The 17098-nt window shown below is 42.2% G+C and overlaps 1 protein-coding gene across 1 annotated transcript in view; it reads left to right on the forward strand.

Moving 5' to 3' along the window:
- The window catches only part of ADAMTS7 (ADAM metallopeptidase with thrombospondin type 1 motif 7), a 487405-nt gene that overhangs the window by 334884 nt on the left and 135423 nt on the right, over positions 1-17098 (forward strand). The window contains exon 16 of the mRNA XM_085644679.1: positions 14856-14997. Within this exon, the coding sequence (XP_085500805.1) occupies positions 14856-14997 (142 nt within the window). The remainder of the gene's footprint in view (positions 1-14855; positions 14998-17098) is intronic.

The following is a 17098-nucleotide window of genomic DNA, read 5'->3' on the forward strand; positions in this document are numbered from 1 at the left end:
ATAAATTCAGCATGAAATTTGCTGAAATGGTGAATGAAGTCCTGTTGCCCTGAAGAATTTGCCGAACACGTAAGGCAATGAAACATGTTGGTGTTTGACTTCGTGTCTGTTTAATCACAGCACTTTTTATAGTTGAAGTGGTCCATGAGCAGAAAATAAAGTTGTGGTAGTCATGGCCCACTCTCAATTTTAAAGTCAGGACTTTGGTGTGTAATTGATCACTCCTTTTTTTCACCGTTGTGTTTTCTTCAACTTTTGTTGGTACAGTTTCCAATTTTTGTTGAACAAGGTGGCAACCGATGATGAGAAACGTGGCAGTACTGGTAATCATCAAACCAGTGTCAGCCCGCTATTGTGTTGCGCACGTGAGGTGCCTCCTTGCTCCGCACATTTTTTCCAATTCTTGGTTTCTTTTCTTTTTCTCCCACTAACTTCCACGGCGGGGGTTGCCACAGCTTTACAATTGATAACTGTGGTCTACAAGCTAAGGGTTCTTGCAATAGTCACTGCTTTTTAAATAAATAGTACAGATATTGGGCTATCAGGAATCCACCTCACAAATATAGATTATTGGGGGTGGTTGTGATGAGAAGAGTTTTCCTTCCCCATTCCTGGCAGTACATAATATAAAATAAGCAAGCACTGTACGTCATCGAGTGGGTCTGTTGTGTTATAGAATAGTATAAGCAGCACCTGGTATAGTGAATATTAACAGTGGGAAAATATAACCATTTTCTAGGACAGTTAATATTACCATTGATATGTTATACGCATTTCCTGGGATGATAAATATCACCATTGGTAAAGTATTAGGATTTCTTGGAACGGCAAATATTGCCATTGGTATATTATAAGTATTTCCTGGTATAGTGAATATTACCGGTGGGATATTATAAGCATTTCCTGGTATAGTGAATATTACCAGTGGGATATTATAAGCATTTCCTGGTATAGAGAATATTACCAGTGGGATATTATAAGCTTTTCCTGGTATAGTGAATATTGCCAGTGGGATATTATAAGCATTTCCTAGTATAGAGAATATTACCTGTGGGATATTATAAGCATTTTCTGGGACAGTAAATATTACCAGTGTTATATTGATATTTTATAAGAAGCACCTGGGAAAGTAAATATTACCAGAGTAATATAAGCAGCTTGTGTGAGAGTACATTTTGCCAGTGCTCAATGTAAGCAGCTCCTGATGCTCAAGACATCTCCATTCTTCAATGTGAGCAGCTCCTTGGACAGTAAACATCAATGTTAAATGTGAGCAACTCTTCGGACGGTAAACACCACCACTGTTTAATGTGAGCAACTCGGGCAGTAAACATCAAAGCACTCATTTTGAGCAGCTCTGGCAGTAAACGTCAAAGCACTCAATGTGAGCAGCTCCTTGGACAGCAGACATCACTGCGCTCAATGTGATTAGCTCATGCAGTAAAGATCACCCGTGCTCAATGTGAGCAGCTCCTCGGGCAGTAAACACCACCTGTGCTCAATGTGAGCAGCTCTTTGAGCAGGGAACATCAACAGGGTTCAATGTGAGCAGCTCCTTCAGAGGGAAACATCACTAGGGTTCAGTGTGAGTAGCTCATCTAGAAGGAAACATCACTAGGGTTCAATGTGAGCAGCTCATCAGGAAGGAGACATCACCAGGGTTCAATGTGAGCAGCTCATCAGGAAGGAGACATCACCAGGCTTCAGTGTGAGAAGCTCATCAGGAAGGAGACCTCACCAGGGTTCAATGTGAGCAGCGCATCTGGAAGGAAACATCACCAGGGGTCAATGTGAGTAGCTAATCTGGAAAGAAATATCACTAGGGTTCAATGTGAGTAACTCATCTAGAAGGAAATATCACCAGGGTTCAATGTGAGCAGCTCATCTGGAAGGAAACATCACCAGGGTTCAATGTGAGCAGCTCATCAGGAAGGAGACATCACCAGGAGTCAATGTGAGCAGCTCATCTGGGAGGAAACATCACCAGGGGTCAATGTGAGCAGCTCATCTGGAAGGAAGCATCACCAGGGTTCAATGTGAGCAGCTCATCTGGAAGGAGACATCACCAGGGTCCATGTGAGCAGCTCCTTGGACAGCAAACATCACTGCGCTCAATGTGAGTAGCTCATGCAGTAAAGATCACCCGTGCTCAATGTGAGCAGCTCTTCAGGCAGGGAACATCACCAGGGTTCAATGTGAGCAGCTCCTTCAGAGGGAAACATCCCTAGGGTTCAATGTGAGTAGCTAATCTGGAAAGGAACACCACTAGGGTTCAATATGAGTAGCTCATCTAGAAGGAAACATCACCAGGGTTCAATGTGAGTAGCTCATGTGGAAGGAAACATCACCAGGGTTCAATGTTAGCAGCTCATCTAGAAGGAGACATCACCAGGGTTCAATGAGAGCAGCTCATCTGGAAGGAGACATCGCCGGGGTTTAATGTGAGCAGCTCATCTGGAAGGAAACATCACCAGGGTTCAATGAGAGCAGCTCATCTGGAAGGAGACATCACCAGGGTTCAATGAGAGCAGCTCCTCTGGAAGGCGACATCACCGGGGATTAATGTGAGCAGCTCATCTGGAAGGAAACATCACCAGCGTTCCATGTGAGCAGCTCCTTGGGCAGTAAACATTACCATTCTGTAATGAAAGCAGCTTCTATATGAGCTGTGAGAGGCAGCCTTGTAGAGAACTGTGCATTCATACAGTGTTAAATTCCACAGCCCTCATCATCTGACAGTCCACATGAGGTCCAGGCACAGAGGCGGCGCTTGGAAGGCGGCAGTCACTGCCAGCCCTGATAAGATGCTGTTATCAGGCCAAGAAACTGAGTGCAAAGCCCACACGCCAACAACAGACTGCCAGAGACGTTCAACAGGCACCGCAAGAAGCTTCTCAAGGATGTGCTGACAGCTGTGTGGGTGGGCACAGGATACAGGCCAAGAGCCTCCTTGTGCTCAGAGAGGAAGGGGACGGGGGACGAGGGCAGCAAGGGTCTATGCTTGCCAGCGAGGTGCCAGAAACTCAGAAAAAGAGCCTTCTGGCCAGAGGCATGGACGCCCTGGAATCGCTATCAAGAAGATAGTAGAGCTGGGGCAGAGTAAACACAAGTCAGACTCTCTCCCCCAAAAGAGGATAAATAGCTCATCTGCTAATGCAACTTTTCTGTTAAATTCAATTCACCACTGAAGAACAGGATACATGGGTGTTTCAAACTTGGTAAATAGAATGGTGCAGAGGTCCAGATTTCAAGGGTGGGTCTCAAAAGAATGTATAGGGTTGGCTCCAAGAGTAACCAGGGCCAATTAGCCCCTTCCAGGAGTATGTATGGATAATCCGGAGTAGTATGTGTTCCTTCCACAGGGTTTGGCATTTTAGGGAATCTTAGACTGATAACTTTACATCTATCCTCCTGTTCTCTGACTTCCTCACCCTGTTAGCAGATCAACTGCTCTAACTCTCAGATAATGTTTCTGTATTGCTTAATGCCTGTTGTCCCGCTCTACAATTTAGAGTTGCGCATAGGTTTCGGCATATGTCTGATGCACTGTGCTGATAAGGAGTCTCCTGCATTTTTACAAAGGGCATGAGCCCATCTATCTGTCCCCAGGGAACTGTAAGCTGGATAACAGACAGCGCCTCCAATCCCAGGTACATCATAGTTCCTTCTTGAGGGCACACCATAGAATGTATGTGTACATCCTGAGATAAGTGGTGGGGGTATTTCGTTAGGGGCAAGTTATCACGCCCTTATATTTCACATTCCACATCTCAAGAGCCTTATGCAGACTTGTTTCTAGGTCTCTCCTACCAGACAGCTTTTAGCTATCCTCAGGTGAAAGCCTATTGTGGACCATACTAAAAAACTTACAGCGGTCTTAGAGCCTGCCCTTGGTTTATCATTGGTTGGCTTTATTGTCACTCACATTTGCTTACTTCTTATTTGATTTGATGGCTTTGCTTCCGCTTTGTGTGTGTGTCCCTCCCCTGGAGCATAGCCTCTTTACCAAGCTTTTGTTTGGCTGACTTATATTGTTCCACTGCTCGCATTTTGGGAGCTATGTTTTTTCTAATTAAGTACTCTAAGAGAGTTCATGTGTTTTCTTGCTCTCTGTCTCTCTCATTTGGGGCTCCCCCTCAAATAACACCCCCCCCCCCCTGTTGTTTCCACCTCACCCTACTCCCCCACCCACTCCTCCGATGGTCCTGTACCCTTCACAGTAAAAGTAAATGCTTTCATTTGTATTTATGTATTTGTTTTGGAGGGCCTGGGTGCTGCCATTTGCTGCCGAGCTGCTCAGCATTGCAAAGAGCACCTTTTGAGAGAAAAAAAATATATATATTATTATTTTATTTACCGGCCCACTATTGAAACTAAAAGAAAAAAATGATCTGCATTACATGCATGCATGGTGTTACATGCTTAAATTATTATGCATGTGCACACCAGGGAAATTATTATTGTGTTGTAGTGCCTTTTTTGCTGATGCTCCATTGGCAAAACGCGTTAGCAAAGCCAACAGGGGAACAAGGCGAGACCGGCTGCATGCAGCTCTTCTCTTAGCCCAGTCAGAATCAGTGCACGCTTCACCTTCCCTCCTGTCTTGGCTCCCACCAATGGCAAGTATTGTCTCAGAAGGTGAAATGCAGAGCTGATGTCACTGACTTCACATACTGCAGCTCTCAAACTGCTGGCAGGAAGGGTGCTTCACTGGGGCCTTCTTCTGTGCATAGCAATGCCATGATGGACTTGCCTACAGTTCCTACACACAACCTCTACCAATGGGAAGACTACCTGGTTTCAGTAGGCAAATTCAAGGTTGAAAAACTGGGCCACGTGATATCCCCTCAGTTTATGCCACCTCTTACTTTTTGATTTTCATTATTATATATTTCACCTCAATGATACTATATATCCTTGGGGTAAGATAGAAAAGGACAATTAGCCCTAGGCTTATTGTACAACATTGGGGGAGCGGATGTGGTCTCACGGCTAGACTTCCGACCTTGGAGCTGGGAAACCAAGGTTCGAGCCTCGGGGTCGACTCCACATAATGTGATTCTGGGCAAATCACTTAATCTACACGTGCCTACCAAAAAAATGAATGTATCCTTGCATAACGTAACTTGTGCTCATGTAAAGCGCTCCAATACCTTGGGGTCGAGTTTGCGCTCTATAAATCTGCAAAAAAATAAATGCATGTTGAAAAATGTATCCTTCTGTTCGCATAGCAAGAAGTCCCTGTGAAGCAATGATTGCACTGCCTTTTCCCTTCAATATGCACTGGTGAAAGGCAGCAAATCCCTTCGCTTTCTCAATTGTGCCTGCCCCCTACCTTTACACAACACCTGGGCCCATATTACAGATAAGACACACTGCCCTAGTCTGCGATGCGCGGCATCTTAACTGGGTGTGTTGGGCTCTGACCAGATGAATGTGTCCTATCGCAGTGAATGTGCTGCTAACACTGAAGCCACAACTCGGAGCTGCGATGCTGGAAATGCAGTGCTGACAGGTAGACTGGATAGTTGAAGCCACTGGTTTCCCTTTCAGTGTGCATGTGGTAACCTGGCCTGCATTTGAAAGAGGGACAGAGAACCCCTTGCAGGTGTCTCTAGGGGGTCCACAGGATCCCATTTTCCACCTTCCAAGAGTCACTCTCTGGGGGGGACGGAGGACGCACTGACTGCGTGCCACCTTTATGGGGTGTACACTAAGTGCACCTACTCACTCCCTCTATTCCACGTGTCTATAATACAGCATGATCAAAGAACAATTATTTAGCGGTTTCAAGGCCTCTCCTACCACGTCCAGTGCAGCATTCAGATGTGAGTTCTTGAAAGGCTGCTTTCCAGGCAGTTTAACTCGTGTGAAGAAGAGCCGTGATACAAGCCTCCATCCCTGGTCTGCCCCAACAAGCCCACACTGCAGACATGTGGGTGCGGTGCACCCACGCAGTTCCTTTATATGCTGAGAGATGAGGTGAGACGATGCAGGCTGCATGTACAACCCTGAGATGTCAGTGACCTCAAGGCAATGCTTTTAGTCGAGTTTCCCATCTTGGACCATCACACAACTAATATTCAAGAATGACCTGAGTCAGGCATTAACGCCTATCTAAAAACAAAAGTGTTTAATAGTTAAGTGGCCCCGTTTAAAACTCAATGACCTCTAGCGTCCTTCCTACAGGATGGTCCTCCAGTTCACCCATGACCATTGAGTACATGAAGGCTCTGGCAATGCTCTTTCCTCCCCACCAACAACAAGGCCATGGTTCATCTTCAATAACTGCCCTTATAACTACGACTCCTCACCATTTACTTTTTCTGCATGCTGTCGTCATCCTGAGCAACTTCATAGTTGCCATAGAGGCTGGGAATTATGTAGTGCACTTCTCCAAAGGAGTTAGATCCTCGTCGCCACTTCTGTAGTGAACTTCTCCACATGATTTAGATTATAAAAGATTGAATTTTATTCATTAAAGGTCCGACACGTCTACCTCATAGTTGGCACTGGAGTAACTGACATCCATGGAATGCAACACTGTGACATCGTCACATTCCATGATGTCTCACCATTCTGCCCTTATGCATCACCACAAATCCCCAAGAAGGCTCGAAGCACACGCCATCTTGGTTTAGTGCTCTCTCACGAGAGCAGAAATGCTTTGAGGTTTCCATCACGTTTGAATTAGGCTTGAGGAGAGTAAGCCAGGTGAAATAAAGTGGAAGAGTCAGGAAATACACAAATACTCCTTTTATTCGAACTGCCGATAATGAGCCCACTGGTGACAGCAAATACGTTCTGCTAACGTGAAGTCCAACTGAATAATCATCCTAAAGACTAACATTCCCTATGACATGGTAAACATTCTACAAGTGACGAGTGTATGACATAAGAGAATTCTGAAACGTGGAATAATAGCCATACCAAATGCCCCTTTCATAAATAAACAAAAGTTAAAATAGAAACAAAACAGAAAAAAACGAATCCAAAACATAATCTTCAAATTTCCTAGGTAACTTCACCTTCCTTTTGTGAGACGAAGTGGAAACTTTATCTTTATTGGTGGTAGCTTCCGTTGAAGATGTCAAACCTCCATTATTCTCATAGGAAGAATTAACTTGAAATTCCACATCCTTACCACCAGGGATTTCGGCTTGTGGACCTGTTTTCAAGGAAGGTGAATTTGTGTTGTTATCACCAAACCACACATCGGAACCCTCCTCTTTTGGTTCAAACATTTTCTCCTGCCCAGATTTGAGAGCCACAACTGAGCCTTTGTTCCACCACCCTCTGTCCTTCAACAGAACAGCAGAATTGGAAACTTTATCAACTTGAACACGATCAGAGAATTTGGAAGAACCTTTGCGCTGTAAAACTGTCTCCTTCTTTGATAACCTTAGCTTTGACTCTATGACAAGAATCATGATACAACTTTCCCTTTACTTGTACCTTGACATTATTCTCTTTAGCTCTAGCAATTGCCGCATCAAGAGAAATATTACGTTTGAAATTACAAACTTCAGGTGTAACAGCTGTCAAACCCAGTCTCCCCATCATAAGAAAATAAGGAGAAATTCCTGTGACTGAATGTGGAATAGTGTGGTAACGCCACAAATTTTCCTTAAGAAAACTGAAAATGTCCAAATTACTTTCCAACGCAGTTTGGATGCCCTCCTTAAAGAATCTGTTAGCCCTCTCAACTTGGACATTGGCTTTAGGGCAATACAGAGGTGCTCTCTCTGAAATAATACCAAATTTCTTCAAAAATGACAACATTTTGTAAAAAACAAATTGTACACCATTGTCAGACATCAAAATTCTAGGAGGACCCTCCACACGAAAAATATCATCCAAAAATGTGATAACTTCCTCTGTGTTGGGATGCTCCACAAAAGTGTAGTAAATCCATTTAGAAAAATGATCCACAACAACAATTAAAAATCAGTTAAGTCTGCTCAAACAATCAAAAGGATCTGAAAAATCTAGAGAAATCTTCTCCCAAGGTGCCTGTGGAGCATCATGCAAACTTAAAAGTTCAGCAGAAACTTTCCAATGCTTATCAGAAAGAACACAAACTTTACACGTGTCAACATGGACTTCCACACAAGCATCCATTCCAGACCACCAGTAATGTTGCCTAAGAATTACAAGCTTACCTCTGATACCAATGGGCGCACTATGCTCCAGAGGAGGAGTCATCTACCATACAAAGACTCTTCCAGGACAACAACAAAGTGTAATCATCCGGGCCCACCACAAGATGGTGATCTATGCACTAGTGTGTGACTCTGCAGCACTACATGCTAAGAACAGATGCATACTGGTTACTAGCATTTTCCTTTCAATAGACAATTCACTAGAAACTTGCTCAAAACTACTCAAGTCCAGATCAATATTTCTGCTAGGAGGCCAACCATTCACAACATATTGCTTAACTTTGAGCAGACCTTCATCTTTAGCCACCAGCCTTAACCACTCACTCTCTGAGATAACAGCATTGCACGAACTAAGAACATCGACAATAGCAACCACACACTCATACTGATAGGTTACAGAAACATCTCCACTCTCTTTAGGAGGCAATCTAGATAAACAATCAGCCATTAGATGTTTGCCACCAGAAAAGTGTCTAATCTGAAAATTGAATTCTTGGAGCCTGGCTATGAGCCTGATAAGTCTAGAAGAATCATTCCTCGAACGAACACCATCCATCATGTAGACTAAGGGTTTGTGGTCAGTAACCAAAACAAAAGGTCGGCCCCACAAAAAATTCTTGAACTTTTCGACCGCCCAGACACAAGCCATTGCTTCCTCCTCTAAAGTCCTATAGTTTAACTCAGCACCTCTAATGGCTCTGGAAATAAATAAAATTACCCTTTCCTTGCACTTACAGCAATAATAAATCCAAGGCACATCAAACTCTCCCCAAGAACAAAAGCGATTCACCAAGTGAAAAAAAGAAAATGAAGGTCATAGTGGACCGACATCCCATCCTCATCCCCATTGAAATAAAGTGGAAGAGTAAGGAAATACAAAAATACTCCTTTTATTCGAACTGCCGGTAATGAGCCCACTGGTGACAGCAAGCACGTCCTGCTAACGTGAAGTCCAACTGAATAATCATCCTAAAGACTAAGATTCCCTATGACATGGTAAGCATTCTAGAAGTGACGAGTGTATGACATAAGAGCATTCTGAAACGTGGAATAATAGCCATACCACACCAGGTATCCACTGGTTTCTCGCCAGACTACTGCTTTTGTGGTGACACCATATAGGAATTAGCAAGGACCCAGAATTAAACCTATCGCAAGAGCCCCTGTAGTGTTTAGCTATGGCGAGCATCCTCGTGCCAGCATCTGGGCTCGAGGATGCCTCGCTCTTGTTATGTATCCCTTTGAACATGGTTCTACAATCTGCACATACCATACTTTCGGCAGTTTTGGGCAGGTTTGCGGCTGCGAGTTGATGATGTCATTCTTCTCGACATTTCCCTCGCAACGCTCCATCACATAGCAACGTAAGATGCTTCCTGACGTAAGACGCTGGAATATCATCACGTAACCGTAAGCGTCCCCACGTCGGCGGCCATCTTTTGCTCAGCTTCTCATGGTTACTGTGGTAACCCAACGCTGCGACGACACAGCCAGTGTTTTCCCCTGAGCTGTCTCTTCTTTTCCAACGTGATCTCTCTCTTCGATCCCAGTTGGATCCAACCTGCACACTTTTGCGGTGACAGGCACACCCTTTCAATTTCACTTTACAATTTTCAGTTTTATTTGTTTGAACCTTCGAATTCGGTGATAGGCTCACCTTGCCATACTACTTCAAGTTTTATACAAAGTTTTGCCTGGAACTGTGAATAGCAGTGACAGGCTCACATCTTTTTAAAACTATTTATTCAAAATTGCCATTTCATTCATAATATTGCATGTTATCAACTGCAGTGAATATGTTGTTTAAGCTATAATTTTATTTACAGTACTACATTCTTCACATTTTATTGTTCATCTAATCCTATTTAATGGCTACTTCTCAGCAATTTGCGCAACCTCCTCCCTTTTTACAACAAGCCTGGCAAACCCAGTATTCCATGGCGTCAATGGGTAAAAGCTTTTGAGAACCACATTATTGCCATTGATGCTGTCAAGTTTTCTCCGGAACATAAAGTTGCAATTCTGTATGGTTGTTTAAGACTTGCTGCACAACATGTCTTCGAAAATGTACCCAAATTCCCTACACCTATTGGAGAAGCTGGTGATGCTGAACATTGGAATTCCTAGAAAGAAGCATTATCTCGCCTAGCAAAACATTATGACCAAGAGTCAAACATCATGCTTGAAAGACACAATTTCTTTAGGAGAAAACAACGTAAAGATGAATCTGTAGAGGAATACATTGTGCAGTCGCTACTCTTAGCTTCAACATGTGAGTTTGAGGCGGATCCCGACATTTATATTCGTGACCAATTTGTCTTGTCTGGTTTTTCAAGAAAGATTCAAGAACGCCCCCTCAGGTGCAGAAAAACCTCACTCCAAGAAACAATCGATTTTGCTAAGAGCATTGAGAAATCTATCATCACCTCCAAGGCTCTTCAACATGATCAGTCTCTCAACTCTTTCAAAACTCCTGCACAAGACATTGTTAATTCCGTCAATGCTGTCTGCACAAACAAACCTGTTAGACAATTTGTTAAAAAAGGGAACACTTTTTGTTACAGATGTGGATCTAAATCACACCTGGACAACTACCCCATGTGTCCTGCTCTTGGGAAAAGATGTGTTCTATGCAAAAATAGGCCATTTTCAAGGCTCATGTAGATCCTCCAAAAGACCTACCAGGGTCAACAGCATTGAGTACTCTGAAACCATTAATGATTGTACAGATCATTTTCAAGACATGATTGTATCAATTGAGTGTTTTTACTCCTCATTGCGTTAAAGTTCCTATAGGAACTGCATTTTTTGGAAATACAGAGATTCCTATCATGGCAGATTCTTGTTCTCCCATAACCATTTTATCAGATGTCATGTTTCTTGCGAAACGGCAAGGATCCATTACATCATTTCAAAAAGACATCAACCCCAAAGCATTTGGCGAGTTTGAGATAGATATGTTGGGTTACTTCAATTCAAGATTAGAATGTTTAGGAAGGTCCATATTTACAAAGGTAAATGTTGCGGTTAGGGGATGCAACATCATTGGTTGGCAAGATCTCACCAAAATGGGTCTACATCTTATTCCAGGCTCTTATAACCCAATTACTCTTGGTGATCCTCCTCAGGGCTACAGTCCTGCTGGCTCTAGGAATGACCCAATCACCCACTCTCTAGGAATGATCCACACCCCAAAACTGATTGCCTATGTCTCACAGACCACACCTTTGATCTCAAAAAGGTTCTGGATAAATTTCCCAGACTCTTTTCCAACAAATTAGGAACTGTCAAAGGTTTTCAACACCAGATTAGACTTAAGTCGAACGCTCAACCCTTTGTTCATAAGGTACGTCCTTTGCCCCTTAGTGCGAAGGATGAACTTAAGTCAGTTCTCAAGTCATTGTGCGATGATGGTGTCATTGCTCCTTGCGACTCCCATCGTTATCGTCTGAAAAAAATCTGTAGAGGTCAGATTATGTGCAGATTTGCGCACCTTGAATAAAAACATCTTGATTGACTGCCACACCCTTCCCAAAATTCATGAACTTCTGGCCAATTTGTGGGGTGGAAAAAATGTTTTCAATCATTGACCTGCGTTCAGCTTACCACTAGATACCTTTAACGGTAGATTCCCAGGAGTTCACCACTTTTGTCACACCATTCAGAGTGTACAAGTACCTTAGGCTTCCTTTTGGCCTGGCCTCTGCGGCCAGTGTTTTTCAGAAAATTATGGAAAATATTTTTCGAAACATGCCAGGGGTCCAGGCCCACCAGGACGATATCTTGGTTTATGCAGATGAGTGGGAAACACACTTGAGCAATTTATTCTCCGTTTTGACCAAATTAGATGAGGCAGGCATGACAATCAGGGCTGACAAATGTAAATTTGCCGCACAGCAATTGGATTATTTGGGCCATACTTTGTCTCCAGAAGGAATTAAGCCTAAGGTGTCACTTATCAAAGCCATCAGCCACGCTACTTCTCCCAAAGACAAAGACTCACTTTGATCATTCTTGGGCCTAGCAGAATACTATGCCCGTTTTGTCAAAGGATATGCACAAACTGTTGAGCCATTGTGTGCTCTCCTATGGAAAGGCTCTAAATTTGATTGGTCTGAAGAAGTTTCATCTTCATTTGATCAAGTTAAAAAACTAATTGTGGAAGCACCTGCCCTACATCCTTTCCATGACTCTTCAAAGTGTTTTATAATGGTGGACGCCAGTCTCACGGGGTTGGGGGCGGTTCTTGGCCAATGGGGTTCAGGAAAAGAGCACACCATAGCCTTTTCTTCAAGGATGCTTAAACCATCTAAGGCCCATTATCCCACCATTGCACGCGAGGCTCTTGCATGTGTTTGGGCAATAGAAAAGTTCAAAAATTACATTTGGGGGGGCGTGAATTCAAATTGTTCACAGACCACAAGCTCCTTGCGCAGTTACTTAATGGTAATGGGCTTGGATAAGCATCAGCCAGACTGGTTAGACTGCTTTTGAAATTACAAGAATTCCACTTCTCCATTAAACACATTTCTGGAAGGAGAAACTTCAGGGCTGATTGCCTTTCACGTATGGCTTTTCATGGTCCTTAAGAAGTTGAGAACTTAGAAGATACAGAATGTGTGGTTGCTGCTCTGGATGCTGTTAAACTATGTCCCAGCATTACTGAACAATCCTGGTTGGACGCATACAACAAGGATGGAAATCTCAAACTTGTCACTGATTATATTGTTACGGGTTGGCCAGAAAATAGGAAACTTCCTGATGAGTTGAAAGCCTTCACCATGGTAGCATCTGAATTATCCCTGGTTAATGGCATGGTCATGAGACATGATTATTTTGTTCCCCCGTCCAGTCTCAGGAATGACATCATCAAATTTGTGCACCAACGTCATCTAGTAATTTCAAAGACTTCACAACTCATTACGTTGTACTATTGGTGGCCATCCCTAGAATCTCAGGTCAAATTTTACATTGATTCATGTCCTGAATGTCTCTTATCTGATAAAAAAAAAAGGAATGTTATGAACACACCCCTACACCCCGTGCCCTTTCCCATTAAACCTTGGGACATAGTTAGTTTAGACTTTTCTGGACCTTACGATCTCCTGCCCCATGACCTTAAATATCTTATTTTGTTAATTGATTATAACTCAAAATGGATTTACCACGTGTTTTGTGACTCACCCAATTCCACCAATGCTATTACATTTTTGAAGAAGATATTTTCTGTGGAAGGCTCGCCCTCTGTCATAGTCACAGATTATGGCACCCATTTTATCTCCCAAAAGTTCAGTTCATTCTTAATCGAGAGTGATGTCAAACATTTTAAGGTCGCCCTATACTCACCAACCTCCAACGGTTTGGTTGAAGGGGCAAACAGACTAGTTAAGGACGCCATTCCAACTGCTCTCTCCTCCCATCATGATGTACATGATTTTCTTGAAGCCAAGCTGTGGTCTTATAATATTTCTCCTTATTGCACCACAGGTGTTTCCCCATTTTCCCTCTTAAGGGGTAGAACTGCTCACACTAGTTTGTGTCCAAATTGGCTACTAATAAGCACAAGAGCATTCATTGCAATGAAGATTTGGCATTTAGAGTTTTACAAAAGCAAAATCTCATAAAGTCAGCGCATGACGCTGCAAAAAATTTTAATACTCTAGCATTGAGAGTGGGTGATTGTGTCCTCATTAAAAATCCCAAAAAAGTGTCAAAGGGATTATCAAAATGTTCCCCTCCGGTGCAAGTCACTGGTGTTACCAGGGGCTCAGCCTTACTTGGAAATAAGTGATGGTGGAACAAGAGATCGCTGGTACACCTTTCCGACTAACAGGCTGGTTCTTTACTCATATTATCCAAACAGGAATTGGAGAATTCTGGTTGGACTCATTGGTTACACGATCCAGCATCCATTGTTGAAAATCCCTCCACCTCTCGGAGTCCCATTGTACATTCCAGTCCGAAATGTGCTTCTGCACCTGGTTCTGTTGTGACCACTGCTGACACCTATTCCTTACCACCGGAATTGGGAGTTGGTTGTAGAAGATTGCCTTCCAAATTAAATGACTACGTTTTGTCATGATTCTGTATTTCTTTTGATAAGTTTGTTTGCTTCATTTGCTTTGACAGCAATACTATCAACCTTACTTAAGGTTTCCTGTTTTCTATTTTTGCCTTTCTACTTTGTTCTTTGTGGAGAGGGAGAAGTTGTAGTGTTTAGCTATTGCGATCATCCTCGTGCCAGCATCTGGGCTCAAGGATGCCTCGCTCTTGTCATGTATCCCTTTGAAGATGGTTCTACAATCTGATGCTGAACACTGTGTGCCAGGGTTCTGACAACATTAATCAGTTGTCGGAGATCCTGGTATGTGGCGGGAGCGTCTGGTTGAGGTGCTGTTGAATCTTAAATAAAGAACAGCTTACTTACCTTAACAATCTCCGGACCTTCATTACTTCAGCCCCACAGATCTGTGACCATCTACGAACGTGGTTAGCTCCACTGTCATGTCAAATTATTTAGTGATTATTCTGGGATCCAAACAAAATGGAAGCTATTCAAAAAACCAAATCTGAGGAAGGTACTCTCGCTCATGAGCTACTGTTAAAGGTCAGTAACTTTACATTACTTACCTTTTAATGGCATATAGTTGGCTATACTGTGTGTTTAACTGCATGTTGTACATGTCTTTGCAGCTGCTGTTTCAGGAGAAAAATCCAGGCGTTCGCTTTCAGTACATTATCCACAGAGAGCTAGACGATGAGAATGAAATCCCACCTCCCGACTTCTCCTGGCGATATGGATCATGGACCAAGTGCACTGCTACCTGTGGGACAGGTGAGAAACAGAGATCAGAGCCTAACAGCAGCCTGGCCAGTCGCAGGTGAGAGCAGAGACCTGTCCTGAAAGAACAACCATCGGTGTCAGGTGAGAGGCAGTGACCTCTGCCCAGTACTCGCTGACCTGTAACAGGTGAGAGATGTAGACAGCAGTATCTTTTGTGTCAAAGGAAAGACAGGGACATTAGCCAAGAGCACCATGCCCTGTCACTGGCACCATGCCTTGCCACCGGTATAAACAGTGACCTCAGCTGAAAGTCCAAGACTTTTTACAGGTGTGATAAAGAAACCTCAGTCAAGAGCATTATGACCTGGCACAGGTGATACATGGAGAATGGTGAGATATATTACATGCTTACAACATGGGAGGCATGGACCTATACTGAGATGAACCTGACAGGGGAGAGGTGTTGGCATCACCAAAGAAAGCATCCACCTGTTAGAGGTGAAAGGAAGGGTCGATAATGAGCACCATTTCCTCTTTCAGGTATAAAACAATTATAGTCATTTGGAGAACAAGTGCTCCTGTGTGATTAAATCTATATCACCCGACTGTCAAGTGCCTGGACTGGGAACCATTACAGCAGGCCTACCAAGAAGCGCTGGGGCTGTCCCATTAGAAGTATGTCAGTGTCCTAATGAAAGAGCTGCAGCTTACTGAGAGATTTTAGGGATGGTGAGCGGAATGGAAAGAGAGAGACTTCATTCAGACTGCCACACACACAGAATGTACTATGTGATCTATTATCTCCCAAAGTTTACATGTTTGTAAATTTTATAACGTTCACCATGAAATTGAAGATGTGTCATCCTCCCTCTTGGTAGGTCCTCGACTCATATAGATGTGGTGGAACAGCTTTTTTCAGATGCCTGACCCTCACTTTGCTGTGCTATGCAAACCCCTTTACAGCAGGCCAACTACCACAGCGCTTTATCCTGGCAGTCGAAATACCCGCAGGGGGGTTCCTGCACTGCTATTTCCGGTCAGGGACAGCCAAGCATGGTCTGGTGGTCCATGACAAGTAAACAAGAGCAATGTTGCAGAGAAATAGAAACAGAGAGTCAAATGTTGTTAAGAATACAGAGATATGAGCGACAAAGATGAACTTTCAAACTGACGAAGAAGGTACTGAATGTGCGGGCTTAGAAGAGATTAGAAATAGCTGTCTGCAAGATATGGGGCATTCTGTCGCCTGGATAAGGTGTTTGGACAAAATATAGAGCAAAAAATATTGTGTTGCATAAATATTGTGTCAAGAATATTGTGATGTCAAAAATATTGTGGATAGGAATATCGTAGGTAGGAGTATCGTTTTAAGTGTTGCGGTTAATATTGTTGTAAAAAAATATCATTTTGTAAAATATTGTTGTATATAATATCATTTTTATGGATTATTTCTTATGGTTTTATAAATGATTAAATGTATGGTTTCGTTGTAGCAATACATAATAATTTAATGTGTTATTAATTATTGGAATTACAAATTGTTTTAATTGTAAATACAAATTTAGTATAAATTATTTTAAGTTTAATTTTTTATATGATCACTTTATTGATTTGGTATGGAATTATTTTGTATAAAATTAAATTTATGTTTAATTTGTTTAGTATTATAGTTTGGTATTATTTTTTCTTTTTAAATGTAAACATATTTTTCTAAAATGTTTACAAATTAATTTGTTTGCATTAGGCCTATTTGGGTAAGTTTGTATAAAAATAAAAGTATTTGTGTCTAATTTAGAATGATTATATATGTATTATAATTACTCATTTTTATTTTAAATGTACAATTTATTATTAATGTATGATGTTTACAAATTGTATTAGTTTATATTAATGTGTTATGTTATGTAGTAGATATTTTGTTTTTGTTAGATTTATACATAAATATTAACAATTCTTTTATGTCAAAAATATGTTTCAATTTATATGTTTTTAATATTTTTCTCTGTTAATTATATTAAAATGATTTATCAAGCAGGAGTCGGGAAACTTCATTTTGCCCCTTTACTCTTAAAAACTTTCTCTAAAAATGGCTTAAAATGGGATGGGAATAGTAGCTGTCACTGCTTTAGTATCCAACACCTTCACAAAATGG

The sequence above is a fragment of the Triturus cristatus genome, chromosome 3_1 (assembly GCF_964204655.1).
Source record: "Triturus cristatus chromosome 3_1, aTriCri1.1, whole genome shotgun sequence".
Classification (NCBI taxonomy): Eukaryota; Metazoa; Chordata; class Amphibia; order Caudata; family Salamandridae; genus Triturus; species Triturus cristatus.